Below are 15,009 nucleotides of genomic sequence, written 5' to 3'. Positions count from 1 at the left end.
ATCTACCTAGATCGATACCCTGGATCGACAGAGTGGCCTCGGCTGTTGTGGCCGAGCCAATTCTTTCAATCATTTATTTACTCTCTGACTGACCCTGCTGCCTCTCGTCAATAGCAAGTAAAATCCCCAATGCCCACTGAGCCTCTCATAGAGTGTTTAAAATCGGCTTGGCAGATTGTAAATGTTTGGCGTGATGATGACAGTGGTCACATTTTAATACGGCAGAGGTGCTAAACCAGTCAAGGTCACCTCGGGTTTGTACTTCCTGTCAGTGATCCCACCTTGCCCTACACTTGATTCCTTTTAAGAAAGTGTTATTTAACCACTCGTTACCCCATTAAAATCTGTCAATCAAGCAATGTATGGCGACATGCCCTTGGACACATCTATGTAACCGACCCCACTAAGAGGCAGCTGTTGTGATAGCATTGTCATTTATCACACGTTTCTCTTAGAAAATATGAAAGACACAGAGAGGAAAAAAAACCATTACATATTCATCCTCTTAAGCCTTGTGACATGATGCAAATGGTACCCCAACTGATTTGTGTGTAAATTGCACTCCCCCTCATCGCATGCGCAGCAGAATCATTAGGATGTTACTGATGCCTGACTATATGCAGCCTGGTTGCCTAGATACGAGTTAAAACATGGGTCTGGGCGACTGGGCGCACTGGGAGGCAAGTCCTGTATCACTGTCGCTTCAATAATTAACGACGGAGAAACCAAATACTGCATTTACTTATTCATAAAGCAAGCATTAAAAACACAGCAAAGGGAAAGGATAGAAAAGGGGAAGTATAATGAAATACAAGAGAAATGAATGGATGCGGGTTGCATTATTGAATGAAAAGGATGAAAAAAAGCAGCCTATCAGGTTCAGGTTCAGACAGATATGAGGAGGGCAGATAGAAGAAATAGATCTAAACACCTGCTGCCTTGGCCCTGTCCTACGTAGGTTTGTTTGTTTTAGGTGGAACAAAGGGGAGATAGGGTGGGGCTCACTGAACAGGTCTACCCAAATCATTATACCAAGTTTGTGTAAAGATGTGTTATGTGAGCAAAAAACAAAACTCTCAGATGTTTTTTTGCAATTATTTTTTAAATTTCTATCCTTCAAATGTCCTTTGGGTCTTTTGCTTATTAACAGACAGAGAAAAATGCTAAATTTGCTTCATGAGAAAGTCCCTTGATATTTTTAAGTTTTGAACTGAAGCTAAGGTAATGCTAGGCGGATAGACAGATAGATATACAGTACAGTCATAAAAAGAGCATTTCTTTTTTGGTTGGAGTTGAATTCACCAAATTATACCATTTATAATATAATATTGAAATTTTTGTTTAGTTAACTGGTGATTCTAAATTGGTTGTCGGTGTGGATGTGCGTCTCTCTGTCTTGGGTAGGGTGTACCCTGCATCTCTCCCTGCGACCGCTGGGTTAAGCGCCTAACCCTCCAGTAAGTACAGATCAAACTGAAGATGAAACTCAAGTTGCCATGCACACTCCAGTTTAAACATACATATATCAATAGCCTTTCAGTTGCCTCTGGATATGAGAATGTATCAAACTGTTTTACCAAAAATAGTTGCGTGCAATAGACTGGTGTTACACTCAAGTGAAAAATGCACAGAGAAAACTAGATTTTTCAAAATGAGATACCCAAACAAAAACATATACAGGAAAACAAGCAGCCCACATACTGATTTTCATAAATGTAGAGCTATCCAGACAGGTGCTTGAGCTATTATTGGACCACAATCAGCATGCAAAGAAAAGGGTGAAAAAGAGGGGGAGGGATAAAGGGAGAGAGAGAGGGAGATGTGAAGATGTGAAGAGAGAGAGGGGGGGGGGGGGGGGGGGGGGGGGGGGGGAGAGAATGACGCAGGGGGAAGTGGGAGAGGATTTTTTTAGGGGGGGGTGTCACACTGTGAGCTGTCAGCTGTCATCATTCTCCTGCACCACCTGAGACAGGGCATGCCACACCCTAGCGCTCACACCTCTGTCGCCCATGGCAACTACAGGATTTTGTGTGAGTGTAACCGAGCCTGTGTGTTGTGTACAACTCTAGGGGTAATGAGGCACACACATGCATGTGAGCTCTGGTTATGGAGCTGTGGAGTTGTGGTTGCCTCAGCATTTAATTGATTAATTGTTGTAATTATTTGGGAGGGAAGGTCATCCCAGCACAGAGACTGGCTGTAAGGTCACTCTCACGCTGAAGGGACTGTCATCCTCTGGGGACCACACGGGCCATATGGGAGTGTTTGTGTGAGTGGTGGCGAGGAAGATGATCCAGCAGCATTTTGGAGAATGATTTTGTTGGTATACGTGTGTGCTAGGGAACTGCTGACTCTCTCTTCAGGTAGAATTGATAAACACAGTCAAAATGCCTCACTGGCTATTAGCATGACCTAAAAATCTACTTTTTTTTTTCAGGATTTCTTTTCACATCTTTTCATGTGTCTAGCTCACTCCAAAATCTTTCCTGCCAAACACCCTTACAAAGAGCTGGCGACTAAACACCATGAGCCAGCTTGAGGAAAATGGCTGAGCCTGTGTTTCAGTGTGTGTGTGTGTGTGTGTGTGTGTGTGTGTCTGTGTTAGCTTGTGTGTGTGTGTAGTTAGGGGACTTTCCAGTTCATGGACAGATGGAGAGACTGGGAGACAGGAGGCTTGCTGGCATGAGCTATTCGCAGGCTGGTGTGCATGTTGGTATGTGTTTGTTTGTGTGTGCGCGTGCATGTGTGGGTCCGTGTTTGTGTACATGCGCATTAACATGCAAACGTGCATATCTATTGTATAAAGTGTGTATCACATGAGGTCATGTGCATGTGTTTTTTACTTTTTGTGGTGTGTGTGTCTGTGTGTGTGTGTGTGTGTCACCGTGCAAGTGTTAAAAAATCAGTAACACCTTTCCTCGGTGTGTTCAGCACCTCTCTCCAGCTTTGACCTTGGCAGGGAGTGTGGACAGGTCACCAAACCAACTGTCTCTGTGCCTGCATGTGTGTCAGGGCACTCGGAGCTACTTAAGCCCCACAGAGAAAAGTTTTTGGTTTAAAATGACAATATGACTGTGGGCTGTTTGTGTGACCATATTTTCAGATGCTGGCTGTGGCTATGTTGTTTTTGTGATCACTTCAATGTGTGCCAAAAAAAACTGCCTCCAGCTTGGCACTTGGACATTTTTTGGTAAGTATTTAGTGAAGTGAAAATTTTCAGAATGTCCACATAATATTATTTTATTGATAACTTTAGTGGTCTCCAGTGGGCCCTCAACAAATTTAAAACATGAAGATCAGTTTTCTTGTCATATTCCAACGCACTGTACTCAACCAGTTTGGTGGCACAAGAATTCGTTTTTCAAAACTTGAAGTACCTCTCCTGAAAAAGTTTTGCTATCTCTCTTTTTTTTGTTACAGAAAATGTATCCAGTCACTGAAAGAGTCCAGTAGTGGCTTTCTATAGTAAAGCTAAAAAAAAAAGTCAGTCTAGAAATGAACGAAAAAGTCTTTTTGTTATGATGATCATAACATGGTCATAACAGTGGACACAAAATACTTATATCTCCATGTTAGTTTTAATAACGGTAACAACTACCGGGCCAGAAAAGCATGAAAAGGTAAGGTTAGTTAGTTCACCTGCCCTGAAGATACATGATATTAACTATTAACTATTATAATAACATGTCACCATTACAACAAGTCAGTTTGTGAAATTTCTTCCCTCCTAGATATTGCATGATTCTACAAAGTGATATTTTCACAAAGTGGAAGCATTTAGAAACAGCTGCCACTTGGCCATGAGGTCGAAGGTCATGTAAAGTTACAGAGCAGGTTTGCCAAGTGTTGAGGTTCCATAGTGCGTCAAAGCTGATACCGCTCCACTGACTCGGTAACTGCAGAGCTCCAAACCTTCTTTGGCATTAACATCAGTACAAAAACTGCACGCTGGGAGCTTCGTAGCATGACTTTCCATGAGCAGCTGTGTATGTGTAACATGTAGGTGGACCAGTACTTTTAATGTACATTTAAAACTGACCTTAAATACAATAACACTGACATCAATAATATATTCTAAATACATATAAAAAAGAAAAAAGGTAATAGTCTGCTGGTTTGGTAAGTAAGAAACACAGTAACATTCCTGAATGAAAGTGTCCTTCTGGCCATTCAGTTTTAAGCCCTCACCTGCTTTGATGTGGATGCTGGGGCTTCGAATCTTGCCCGCTTGGTTCTCAGCAGTGCAGAAGTATTCGTTGTCATGGATAATGCTGTTATAGGCGGAGGGGGAGAAAGGGTAGAGCTGGAGGGTGCCGTTGGCATGCACGTGGCGGATATGGGGCACGTCGTAAATGTCGTCTCCGGCAGCCAGGTACCAGCGCAGGACGGCATGGGGGGCGCCACCCGCGGGGCAGGGCAGGGACACCCCCACCGAGCTGGAGAAGGTCACCCGCTGCAGGGAGGCGTTCACAAAGTACAGCCGCGTAGAGACAACATCCTCACTGTTGACTGTTAGGATGAGAGAAGGGGAGACAGAATTAAATAGCTGATATGTGTCAGATATAGAGACAACATTCACACCCAGTATAGAATGTGCACAATCAAGGAGCAAGGAGACTGAATAAAGTTGTATAGCATGATAAACTGCAACGGACTGCCAGTGCATTAATAATGAAATATATAGTATATTACTTATACTTATTCACTTTGCAACTTAAACTTTGACTTTAAAAAAATTATAATTACAATTATTATGAAAAACTAAGCAGATAGATAGATAGATAGATAGATAGATAGATAGATAGATAGATAGATAGATAGATAGATAGATAGATAGATAGATAGATAGATAGATAGATAGATAGATAGATAGATAGATAGAGGTGCATCGTGAACATCCATGTCAAAAAACTTCCTCACTGTCTAATCTCATCCAATACGAAATCCTCTGAGATCTATAATCGAATATGTGTAAACAGGTAGTCCTTTAGAAACATGCCTCTCAACAGGAAAAAAAAATGGGTTACATAAGATGATGCCGCCACCACTGTTATCTTTTCTGGAGGGAAAAATGTATAAACATTTGTGGTGTGAAAGCTAAGTGCGGCATATGTGTATGTGTGTGCATTTATGCTGGGTAGCATAGAAATTTGCTGTATATCAATACTTTTGTGGCACAGATGAAGAGTTAAGTTTTCCTAAGGGGAAGCAGACCACCAAATATCCTCTTTCGCACAATGCCCTCGTCAGCTATAAAGCAATGAGGCATCCTTTAAGATCTCTGTTTCTCTGTGTGTTTGTTGGGACTGGGGAGAGGGGTGTAGAGGAGTGTATAGAAGTGCTGAGCTCGGCTTGGCTGGAGGCCAGGGGAAGACGCTATGCCCCAAGCCAGAGTATTTTCTTCTCAGACAATGATACTTAATTAATCCCTTTTCCTGGATTTTGTCAACAATGCCTGGATTAGCCCTGTCTCTTTAATTCTCTGTGTGCTGGGAGAAAATAGGGTGTTAGCTATCAATGGAGATATAAAGACACTATCCAATGTCATTTAGGCTCTAATTTTTACAGATCCTCTATATCAATGGATATCATTAGCAGCCAGCTATAAAATGAAACACAAAGGCTGACTAGCTGCCTTTTTAACATCTGAATGCATGGTAAGAACAAAAAGGAATGGATGTTATAAAGGCTATTTTTGTATCTTTTCTGTCTAGTATAAATAGTAACATGTAATGACATTAATAACATGACATAAATAGGATGGGTCACATGAGAAAAGGCTCAAAAGTAAAATGCAGGGATTAGCCTAAACTGACGTGAGGTGATTTTCACTCTCAATTGTCTGCTGCCTGCCACCTAATGCTCCTACCTGCCTTCCTTTCTCTTATCTGAGCGATAACTCCTCCTTTTCTTTCTGTTTCCCATCATTTCTTTCCCCCCTCCAGATACCCCTCAAAAGACATAAACCTTGTCTTTTCCTGCCACGTTAGAGAAAGGCGATGTTACGTGATTGAAATCTGTATGCCAGACACAGAGAGTTAAACCCACATAATCTCCTTTCACATTTAACACACACATAGTCTATCCACTCTGTAATCGCACTGCTGTGGGAGGCTGATGTCCGACTTCCCTCTTTTCCATGCATGTGTGGGTGTGAAGCGGAAGGGAGCCAGGCAGGAGCGCAATATTGTAGACAGGATATGGGTGGCTGGTTGGGGGAAAGGTTCTCAGGTGCAAAGGTGTTCGGATGCAACTGAGTGACCGAGCGTGCATCTCAGTGTGTGGTAAGGTGAAAGGGATAGAGAGGTTAATGTTAAATGACTGCCTCCGCTCTTGATGCCAAACTCAACCAACAGCAGAAATCTACGACCACTTGTGCATGTGCAGAGCGTGTGACTGTAAATGTATGTGTGTACGAGCACGGCAGAGAGGAGATAGTCATTGTTGGAGCAGATCCTCTCTTCAAAAATTTGAATTTAGGTCAAGTTCAATCCATGCTACCGTTTGAATCCATGTCAATCACTTTCACAGGCTGCTAGGCTTACTGATCTGCACTTTCAGCACCACGGAGAGCACCACAATGTATTTCTGGGGATAAACACAGAAGTGCTGCCATACTTGGAAAATAGGGAGAAAACTATTAGCAGGTGACACTATTTGGAAGTAAAATATTTTCATGATAAAGTACTAAGTATTGGTTAAAAAGTATTCATAATTACACAATTGTTCACTATTGCCATCATAATATTAATGTTGTCCTTCAGCTCACTTTGAGTTTACCATAGCCTACTTTGCGTGTCAGTACTTTTCTACTCACACGCCTCGCACATTGCACAATTGTAACATAGTTGTCTTTAATCTTAAAGTCTTACTAAATGAACTCAAACAGTATTTGAATTCATAGCTGCAGGGATGAAGTGATTTTTGTGGAAATGTTTGACAGTATGTGTTGCATATGTACACTATGTGGACAAAAGTACTGAGGAACCTTTACATTATCTCTACAGGAGCTACTCAGCCATGGAAACCCATGCTATAAAGTTCCTCCCCACAGAGCACCACTTTTCAACAACAGGTGCTTACTAAGCAGGACAATCCACTATCCATGAAAAACTCACAACAGAGGTTTGATCTGTCTCCCAAACTCCTGATAAAAAGCCAGTTTCAGTGCACATGAAATGTTTACAAAATATTTATATTCTCATTTAAAAGGCAGTGTCCTTAGACATGTCACTGCTGTTTAAATATTTAATACAAAAATCCCTAAAACGCAAAGACTGTTAGGCTAATATATATCACCTAAAAAATAGCTTTCTTCTTAAACTTATCAGAATATATCTGTTTGAACACATGAAGGCTATTCCATGCAGGAAATTGCAAGAAAACTGAATATTTTATACAACAGTGTGTATTTCTACTTTCACAGAAAAGAAAAAACTGGCTCTAACCAAAGCCAAGAAAAAGCACAGCAAAGCAAGAGAGCAAGTACAACTTGTTCTGAGAATCAAGAAACTCACACATCCTCAAATGTGAGATTCATTGTATAGTACCTGCAAAAAAAAAAAAAAAAAAAAAAAATCAACAGTGAAAGACAACTCTAGGTTTGTGGCCTTGTAGACAGAGGCCATATGAGGCTGGCCACTAAATGGAAAAGATTAGGATGAGTGAATGAATTTGGATCTAAAAATGAGGTGTAGAACAAATAAAAGATGCTGGAAGATTGACTGCCATGTAAAACAGTTTTTGTAAAGGCTAAAAGAGATCTAAATGACTGGAAGACTATTCCTCCATTTTGAAATGCCACGCCTAACCTTGTCAACACTGTTTGTATAAAGTCCCTAAACTCCTATGACTGCTGTAGTAGAGCTGTTTCACTGAGCTTCACCTCTACACCAACAAATTACAGCTTGGTGGCCTTCAGGAAAAACTCTAGTATTCAAGTTGCTTTAAATATAATAATTCTAAGTGTCATTTGGCATTGCAATAACTTGGTATTGGCAGCAGTGGGCACCAAGAGAGAACAGTCCTGATTGAAAGAAAGCAACAATGCCAGATAAGGGCAGTGGCACTGGTGCATATCACAAAAAATCAAAGGAGACAAACAGTTTGTGCCCTGCTTCATTTCATTTTGTTTTTTTCTTGCTCTTTAGTTTTGTTGTTGTTGTTTTTATTAATATTATTGCCGTTTACTTTTGCTTTCAAATATTGGTTATTTAATTTTAAGCATTTTAAGCACCAAAACTTTGCTGGACTTTCACAAAGATGATGATATAGAATACAATATGAGTTGGAATCTATAACCTTTCTTTCTGTTCAGTATATTAATTTGCTAAAAATAGATAGATAGATAGATCGATAGATAGATAGATAGATAGATAGATAGATAGATACCCAAACTGCCAACAGGTATACTCTCATATAGTGGTGGTTTTCTTTGATTGCTGTATTTGAATCATTTCTAAAGGGTCAAAGAGGTAAAATTTTCAAAAATAATAAATGATAAATGAACACATGAAATGAGCTTCCTGAACCCCAGGCAGTGAAGCTCTGATACAAGATATCCTGTTCAAGTATAAACCAACCTTAAAAAATTTAAATCATGATGAATCAACAAAGATGGCTTAATTTTTTTTTAAACAACTCACTTAAATTTAGAGGGAAAACCTCTTAAAATTAGTAGCATAGGATGAACGGGCTAATTGTTTTATTCTATGGTATAAATCCAGGTCACTGAGTTCACACACATTCATGCACACGTGCAAAAACACATGAAAGCAAGCCCAGGCCTTCACTGCAAAAATGACAGCCTCCAGCAGAAAAGACCATCAAGATGATAGTGGCAACCAAGGGTCTTATGGCAGTAATGGTTTAAAGCTTAGTACAGAACAGCAAAAACATACAAATAATAGCTGCCAAAATGAAGCATCTGCTTTAACCCTGGAGAACCAATGGGGTCAGAGCCGACCCCATTGGTTTTCTAGGGAAACCCTGGGGTCAAATTTGACCCCATGGGTTCTCCAGGGTTAAACTTATCAAAAGTAACTCTGTACTGGTCATGGGTATCACACAGATACATTATACATATGGCGAAGAGCTCTTGTTTGCTGTTGGGCAATAGTAAAGTCTTCCCTGGAGACTTGACCTCTTTAGGATATCTGACAGGTGAGATGTTCAAATTGGACAGGAATTACAGGAATTATTGTGATCTAAACAAATAGCAGTTAGCTGAATTATACTGCACAATCCATGACATACTGTATACTAACTTCCAATTCAAAGCTTCAATGAAATGTCAATGAAATGCAGACAACCACTGGAAAACTAAAGAAAAATATCTTTCTATCAAATATTATAACAAACTGTTAATAATTTGTGTAAAGTGACATATAAAAACATGGGGTACAATAATCTTGCTTTTCCTCTTTATTTGGGTAATATCTAACCTCAGATGTTATCTGAGTCCTTTCACTGCCCCAGGCTCTCTTTTTCTTTTTCCCAAGCAGAGGAATAAGGAGCCAGGAAGCAGCACTCATTCATTCATGAACAGTATTTTGATTTTCTTCTTCAAGCCTCGATGCACTGATTACAATGAAGAAGGTCAAAGTGATTTTGGGTGAAAAATCTTTCCTGCTGGATGAACCCTTCAATATTTTCCTCATTTGTTCTCTCCTCTTGCCCCCTTTTTAAATTCTTACTTTTCTTTTTGTCCATGTATCCCTTTTGATGCTTCTTTTTAACTCCAGTCCATCTCAGCAATAGACTTAAATACATTTTGCACATTCCTTCCATGCTTTTGCAGTGGATCTAAAACTGGTGTATGAATATGTATGCTGGAGAAGCAAGAATATTGCCTATGGTGAACCGCTATGCATAATGCAGCCTTTTCTGTCTCGTCTACATTTATTCAGACACACACATTCATACCATCACGTGCACAGAGAAACAGGGCTATAAATTCCTCCTTCTCCCTCCCTCTTTAACTCTTTCTCCCCATAAAACAGACACACGCAGAGTCACATAAATACATTCTTAATTGCAAGTAGATTTTCAATATTGCGATCCATGCAGCACTACAGATAACGGCCCACAAAACCCATTCAGGTCAAATAATAGCCAAAGCAAGTCTTTGCAGTGATAATACATGCAAAAAGCAAAACATAAAAGACATAAGATATGATCATGTTTGATGGAGGTCTCGTTTAGATTAAGATATCCATTATTGCTGCATGGCAATGTGTCAGTATTAACAGTGGCTCATATAGTTTCATTAAACATTGCAGTTAAAAAAAGAAAGAAAAATTCTGGATTGAATAGGTGGTGTGTGTGTGTGTGTGTGTGTGTGTGTGTGTGTGTGTGTGTGTGTGTGTGTGTGTGTGTGTGTGTGTGCTGAGGTGCAGGGTGGGGGTGGGGGGTTAAAGCCCTGCATACAGCTTATGCAGTGTCAGTGAAATATTAGGCAGCCATTTCGGTATTTGAAAATTCACATCTCACACTTCAAAAAGATGATTTCCGCTGTTGAAGCGAGTGTCAGAGTTGTGGTGATTTTTTTTCTCCTCTCCCTCAGACACAGGACCATAAGTTGTTTGATAGTAAGCAGAACACAAGAGAGAGGCGGAGTGAAAGAGAGTTGATTGTTACCATGGACTGTGGTAGTTTCACTGCTTTTTTGGGGTTGGGGCTTACTTATGTCCTAAGACATGAGACATGGCTTTCTGTGGGAGAAACGGGCTACCGGACACTACTTTGAGCAACCTGTGTAAGCCGTCAAAGTCGATCTCTGTGTGACTTGTTTACTTAAAAAAAGACCCTCATCATCCTTAACAGAAAGCAAAAATCACGGAAATCGTTTCGATTAGAGTCCAGACCTCACTTGTTGTAATGCTGAAACTATCATCTCGCACCAACTTGTCGACGAGGTTCATGTGTTTCAAAATACACAAAATGGCACAATGTTCAGACTGAATATGAGGCCGAATGGCTCGTTCGGATGGACGTGAGCAGAGCGACATTTGAAAGTGAAACAGCCAAATATGACACGCAGTCCTACAGCTTTAAACTGTTGAACCGTGTGTCTCCGACAACACTTTAAAGTTGTGTAGGCAGAGCCGGGAAAATTAGACGCGGAGCTCTCAAGTGTGACTTGGAAGAATTTAAGTGATATTTGACATGTGCGTCGCAGATAGACTGGAAAGTGAATTCCGGCCATATAATTAAATCCAGTCGGGCAGGACTGCAATAACCTCTGATGTTGTGTTTAGAGGGGTTTAAAAAAACAGAAGGCGTGCCAAAGGAGAAGGTCACCTTTGAATGTCCTTCATTACCACGATTCTGGAATTTTATATATATATGTGTGTGTGTGTGTGTGTGTGTGTGTATGTGTGTGTGTGTGTAAAAGTGAAAAAATCAATCGATAAATTAAAAAAACAGAGAATAAACAACTCCAGAGATGGTGTCTTACTTCTATCAGCCGCTAAGTTTTCCCGTCCAGAAACAATACATCCGAGTCCATCGTGCGGGTGTAGCCGAGAAGCCACCAGAGTCTGACTCATACCGCAATTACAGGGCTCCCCCTCCAAGCACTTCTCCACTAGTCGGTGACTGTTTTGTTTCCAAATTTACACACAGCCCCGCGGTGTGCGCACATCAGCGGGTCAGGCCACTCTCAAGAATATGAAGGTGTCCCAAAGGAAGGCGAGAACACTGACAGGTGATCCTCTAGCAGATACCCTGAGGAGATACCCAAACTACTCTCCATACTTAACTTGTGTCGAAACACTCTTTATATGTCGTACACCAAGTCAGAATGTAAAGACAGTAAAAGTGTGGCATCATTTAATATCACAGTGCTCAGACACAGAGCAGATAGGGACACACTGCATTCGAGTCTCAAGGTTAAGAAAGAGAAACACACACGTTTAAATAAAGTTCTGAAATAATATATAAGTCAACGTGTTTTGTAGCTATGTGGGAGGAACAGCATGATGCAGACGTTTAATTTTACGTGTGTGTTGCAGGAGGCCTGTCGACCAAAACTGGATAAAACCGGAATGATGTTAATTGATGAAATAATTATAGCAAGAGCTTAGTCCGCGTCCATGTCGATCACCACATGGCGTTTTCCTTGAAAATTGTATAAATACTGATCGAAATTCCTCGAATTCCACTCTGTACCGTGTGCCCCATTTCTAACAGTTTTTTTAAAAATGTATTAATTGCAATAATGGCTTCCCTTTTCCAGTTTCCCGGGCCCTATTATGGCCTGTCAGGCCTGACAGAAGATTCCCCCACAGCCCTCAGCTGTGTTTGTCTCAATCTTATTTCCATAAAATGACAAGCAGCCTCCCAAATCATGACAAAGAAGAATGGCTGTACTCCCCCTCCCTCTTCTGCCTCTGTGCCCCCCATCCATCCATCCATCCATGCATCTATCTATCTGTCTATCCTTGTTCTCTCCCCCTGCTCTCCGCACTCATGGGTGCAGGTGTGCTGGGGGGGACGCCAAACCAACAGTCAAGAATGACTGAATGAATGTTTAATTAATGAAAGAAAGAAACGATAAAGTTAAACATCTCACAAAATATCATAACACATAGCGAATCCTCATAATCATGTTTATAAAAAATAAAAAAAGACAAATTGTGTGTCATTCTAGGAGGCGCGGCCGAACCAGCAAAATACGCAGTACTAATGCATATGCATGTATGATAATAGACCTACCCTTTCCCTTATTTTATAAAAATCAAACATATATAAAACACTCAGCGGCCCCATAAAACAACAAATCACTGTTGGATCGTGCAAAACGATGGGAACATGGCGTAGGAAAAACAACGGAAAAATTGAAGTTTGTTTTCCACCGCGTTATCTACATCTCTCCCATCTCAAGCACTCTTTCCGCTCCAGTGGCTGTTTGCAGCCCCCAACCCTTCCTCCCCTCCCCTCCACCATACACACAGACACACACTCACATCTCGTTCAGTCACGGGACAGGGCGATGTACAGTCTGTATAATCGAAATAGACCCTGTAATCCAATTACATATAACAAAAACAGCACAGAAGCCCTCGCCGCAGCTGCAGCCTGAAAGAGGGCACTGCCAAGGCCAATCATGGCGACTGGCATGAGCATGAAACAGGCGCACTGCCCACAGTTATAAAGACATTTTTGCAACTTCTCTCTAATTTGTGAGATTAAAATGGTTTAGAATCACGTGTATTCGGTTACAGACCTGTGCGTAAAGGAACGAAAGAACATTTAGTGTAAACACTAAACACATTATTTCATTGTGTGGCTTTCACGAAGTGTTTGGAAATTAGTAGACAGGCAACAGAAGATTTTTTAAATTTAAAGGGAAAAAATGAATCATTACTTCGCATCTGCAGTCTTTAGAGCGAAGCCAATCAGTGAAATCTGGTGCCACAGAAAATGGTGGATGAATAATTAGACCAGGGGTGATAACAACCGAGCCTGCACACGCTGACACTCCTATATTTTGCCAAAGAAAATAAACGCTAATATATGGCATCGTATTTTAATTATCCAACTGGGGCAAATTATCTGCAAATTAAAGGCCAGTGGTCAATACCCAGTTCACACGTCTATCATAAAATGTATTGACCCTTGTTTCCTCGCACCCGCATCCAATCAGCACACAACGATGTTTATGCAATAGTTCAGTGTTCATTCAAAAAGAAACTGAGAAAAAAGATTCTTTAACCTCTAGGGACCCCCTTCTTCCTCCCTCCCATGTCACCTAAGCTCCCTGTGTGCGCATTTTCGCGCACACAAACTCACACCCTATCATCTTATTTGTGCTTCGACGGGACAGCAAAAGAAAAGTCAGCAAATATATTAAACTCCTCTGCCTCCTTGGACTTTTGCGAGTAAACAGTCTACAACTGTGTCCAGCAGCAGCGCTCGAGGTCGCCCCTTTATCCGTGCGCGCGCCTGCAGATCCTTATCAGCCTCTCCTCCTATTCAACAGCCTCCATATTCACGACACCTCCACATATTCATCATGCAAAATGCAAATGCCGTTATCTTTCTCATCTCAACGAAAGGCAGTGTTCACTTCAGAGATCTTTGTGCTTTTTCTTTACTGTCACCCGACGGCAGGGCATGTTGATTTTATTCTCCGAATGAACCAAATTTTTTTTATCATTTTAATAATATCATCAGATAATCACAGTGAGGACGTGCGATGAATCAGCCATCATGTTCTCTTCCAAAAATCATGGCTGCTCAGGAAAGCATCTTCGCCAAACATAAAAAAAAGTTACAATTCTTCCTCTAACGGTAATTTTGGAGTTTGAGTCATTCGTATTAGACGTTAATTCGTTTAGTCCAGCACAATTCATCACCCGGACAACGTAACAAACATGCACAGACAACTTCAGCATTGCACTGGTAAGGGGGCAACATGCAGATGAGCAACACTTGAAGAGACACAATTCAAGCCTACCTTCTTGCAAAGAATACAGCAGAAGTAAAGTTACAAGCCACATGCCATTAAAAGCAGTTATATTTCACAGGAATTTTGTGCAGTCCCCAAGAAGAGTGCACGGCGCAGCGGTCGGCCAGGCGAGGCTCCGTGCTGGACTGGTTCTGCTGATGCTCCCCGGCAGTCTCTCCAGCCCTGGTCCCACACTCTCCAGCGCCGAGAAAGAGGCAGCGGAGAAAGTACCGCCTCTGTTCCCTGTACTCTCCTCCCCTTACCGGGACAGGCTGCCGTTGCCCCACCCCCGGTATCCTAATGATGCGCCGTGGTGGAGAGGTGAGCCATAAGTACTAAATGGGGACCAAACGAAAACCACTGGCACCGCTGTATTACGCGCACTGAATAGATTCTTTAATCCGGTGATGGGATGGAGCTCCAAGTGCAAATTTCAAAATTCCCCGACATACAAGTCATTCAAATTTGGTTTTCAGGCAAGGGACTTCAAATAGAAATGAAAATGCTCGTGATTTCCCATGCAAATCAGCCTAAGAATTTCCATAAATCGATTTTTT

General features: G+C 41.3%; 1 protein-coding gene across 1 annotated transcript in view; it reads right to left on the bottom strand.

Annotated features, from left to right (window-relative positions):
* Positions 1–14,683, bottom strand: part of dscaml1 (Down syndrome cell adhesion molecule like 1) — a 97,677-nt gene extending 82,994 nt beyond the window's left edge. The window contains exons 1-2 of the mRNA XM_006795408.3: positions 14,462–14,683; positions 4,189–4,509 (exon numbers count right to left, since the gene is read on the bottom strand). Coding sequence (XP_006795471.2) covers positions 4,189–4,509; positions 14,462–14,504 — 364 coding nt within the window. The 5' untranslated portion in view covers positions 14,505–14,683. The remainder of the gene's footprint in view (positions 1–4,188; positions 4,510–14,461) is intronic.
* Between the last annotated feature and the right edge of the window lie 326 nt (positions 14,684–15,009).

Source organism: Neolamprologus brichardi, chromosome 14, assembly GCF_056152115.1.
Source record: "Neolamprologus brichardi isolate AB-2024 chromosome 14, ASM5615211v1, whole genome shotgun sequence".
NCBI lineage: Eukaryota > Metazoa > Chordata > Actinopteri > Cichliformes > Cichlidae > Neolamprologus > Neolamprologus brichardi.
The sequence above is the reverse complement of the archived record's forward strand: the minus strand, read 5'-3'. Positions and strand labels throughout refer to the sequence as shown.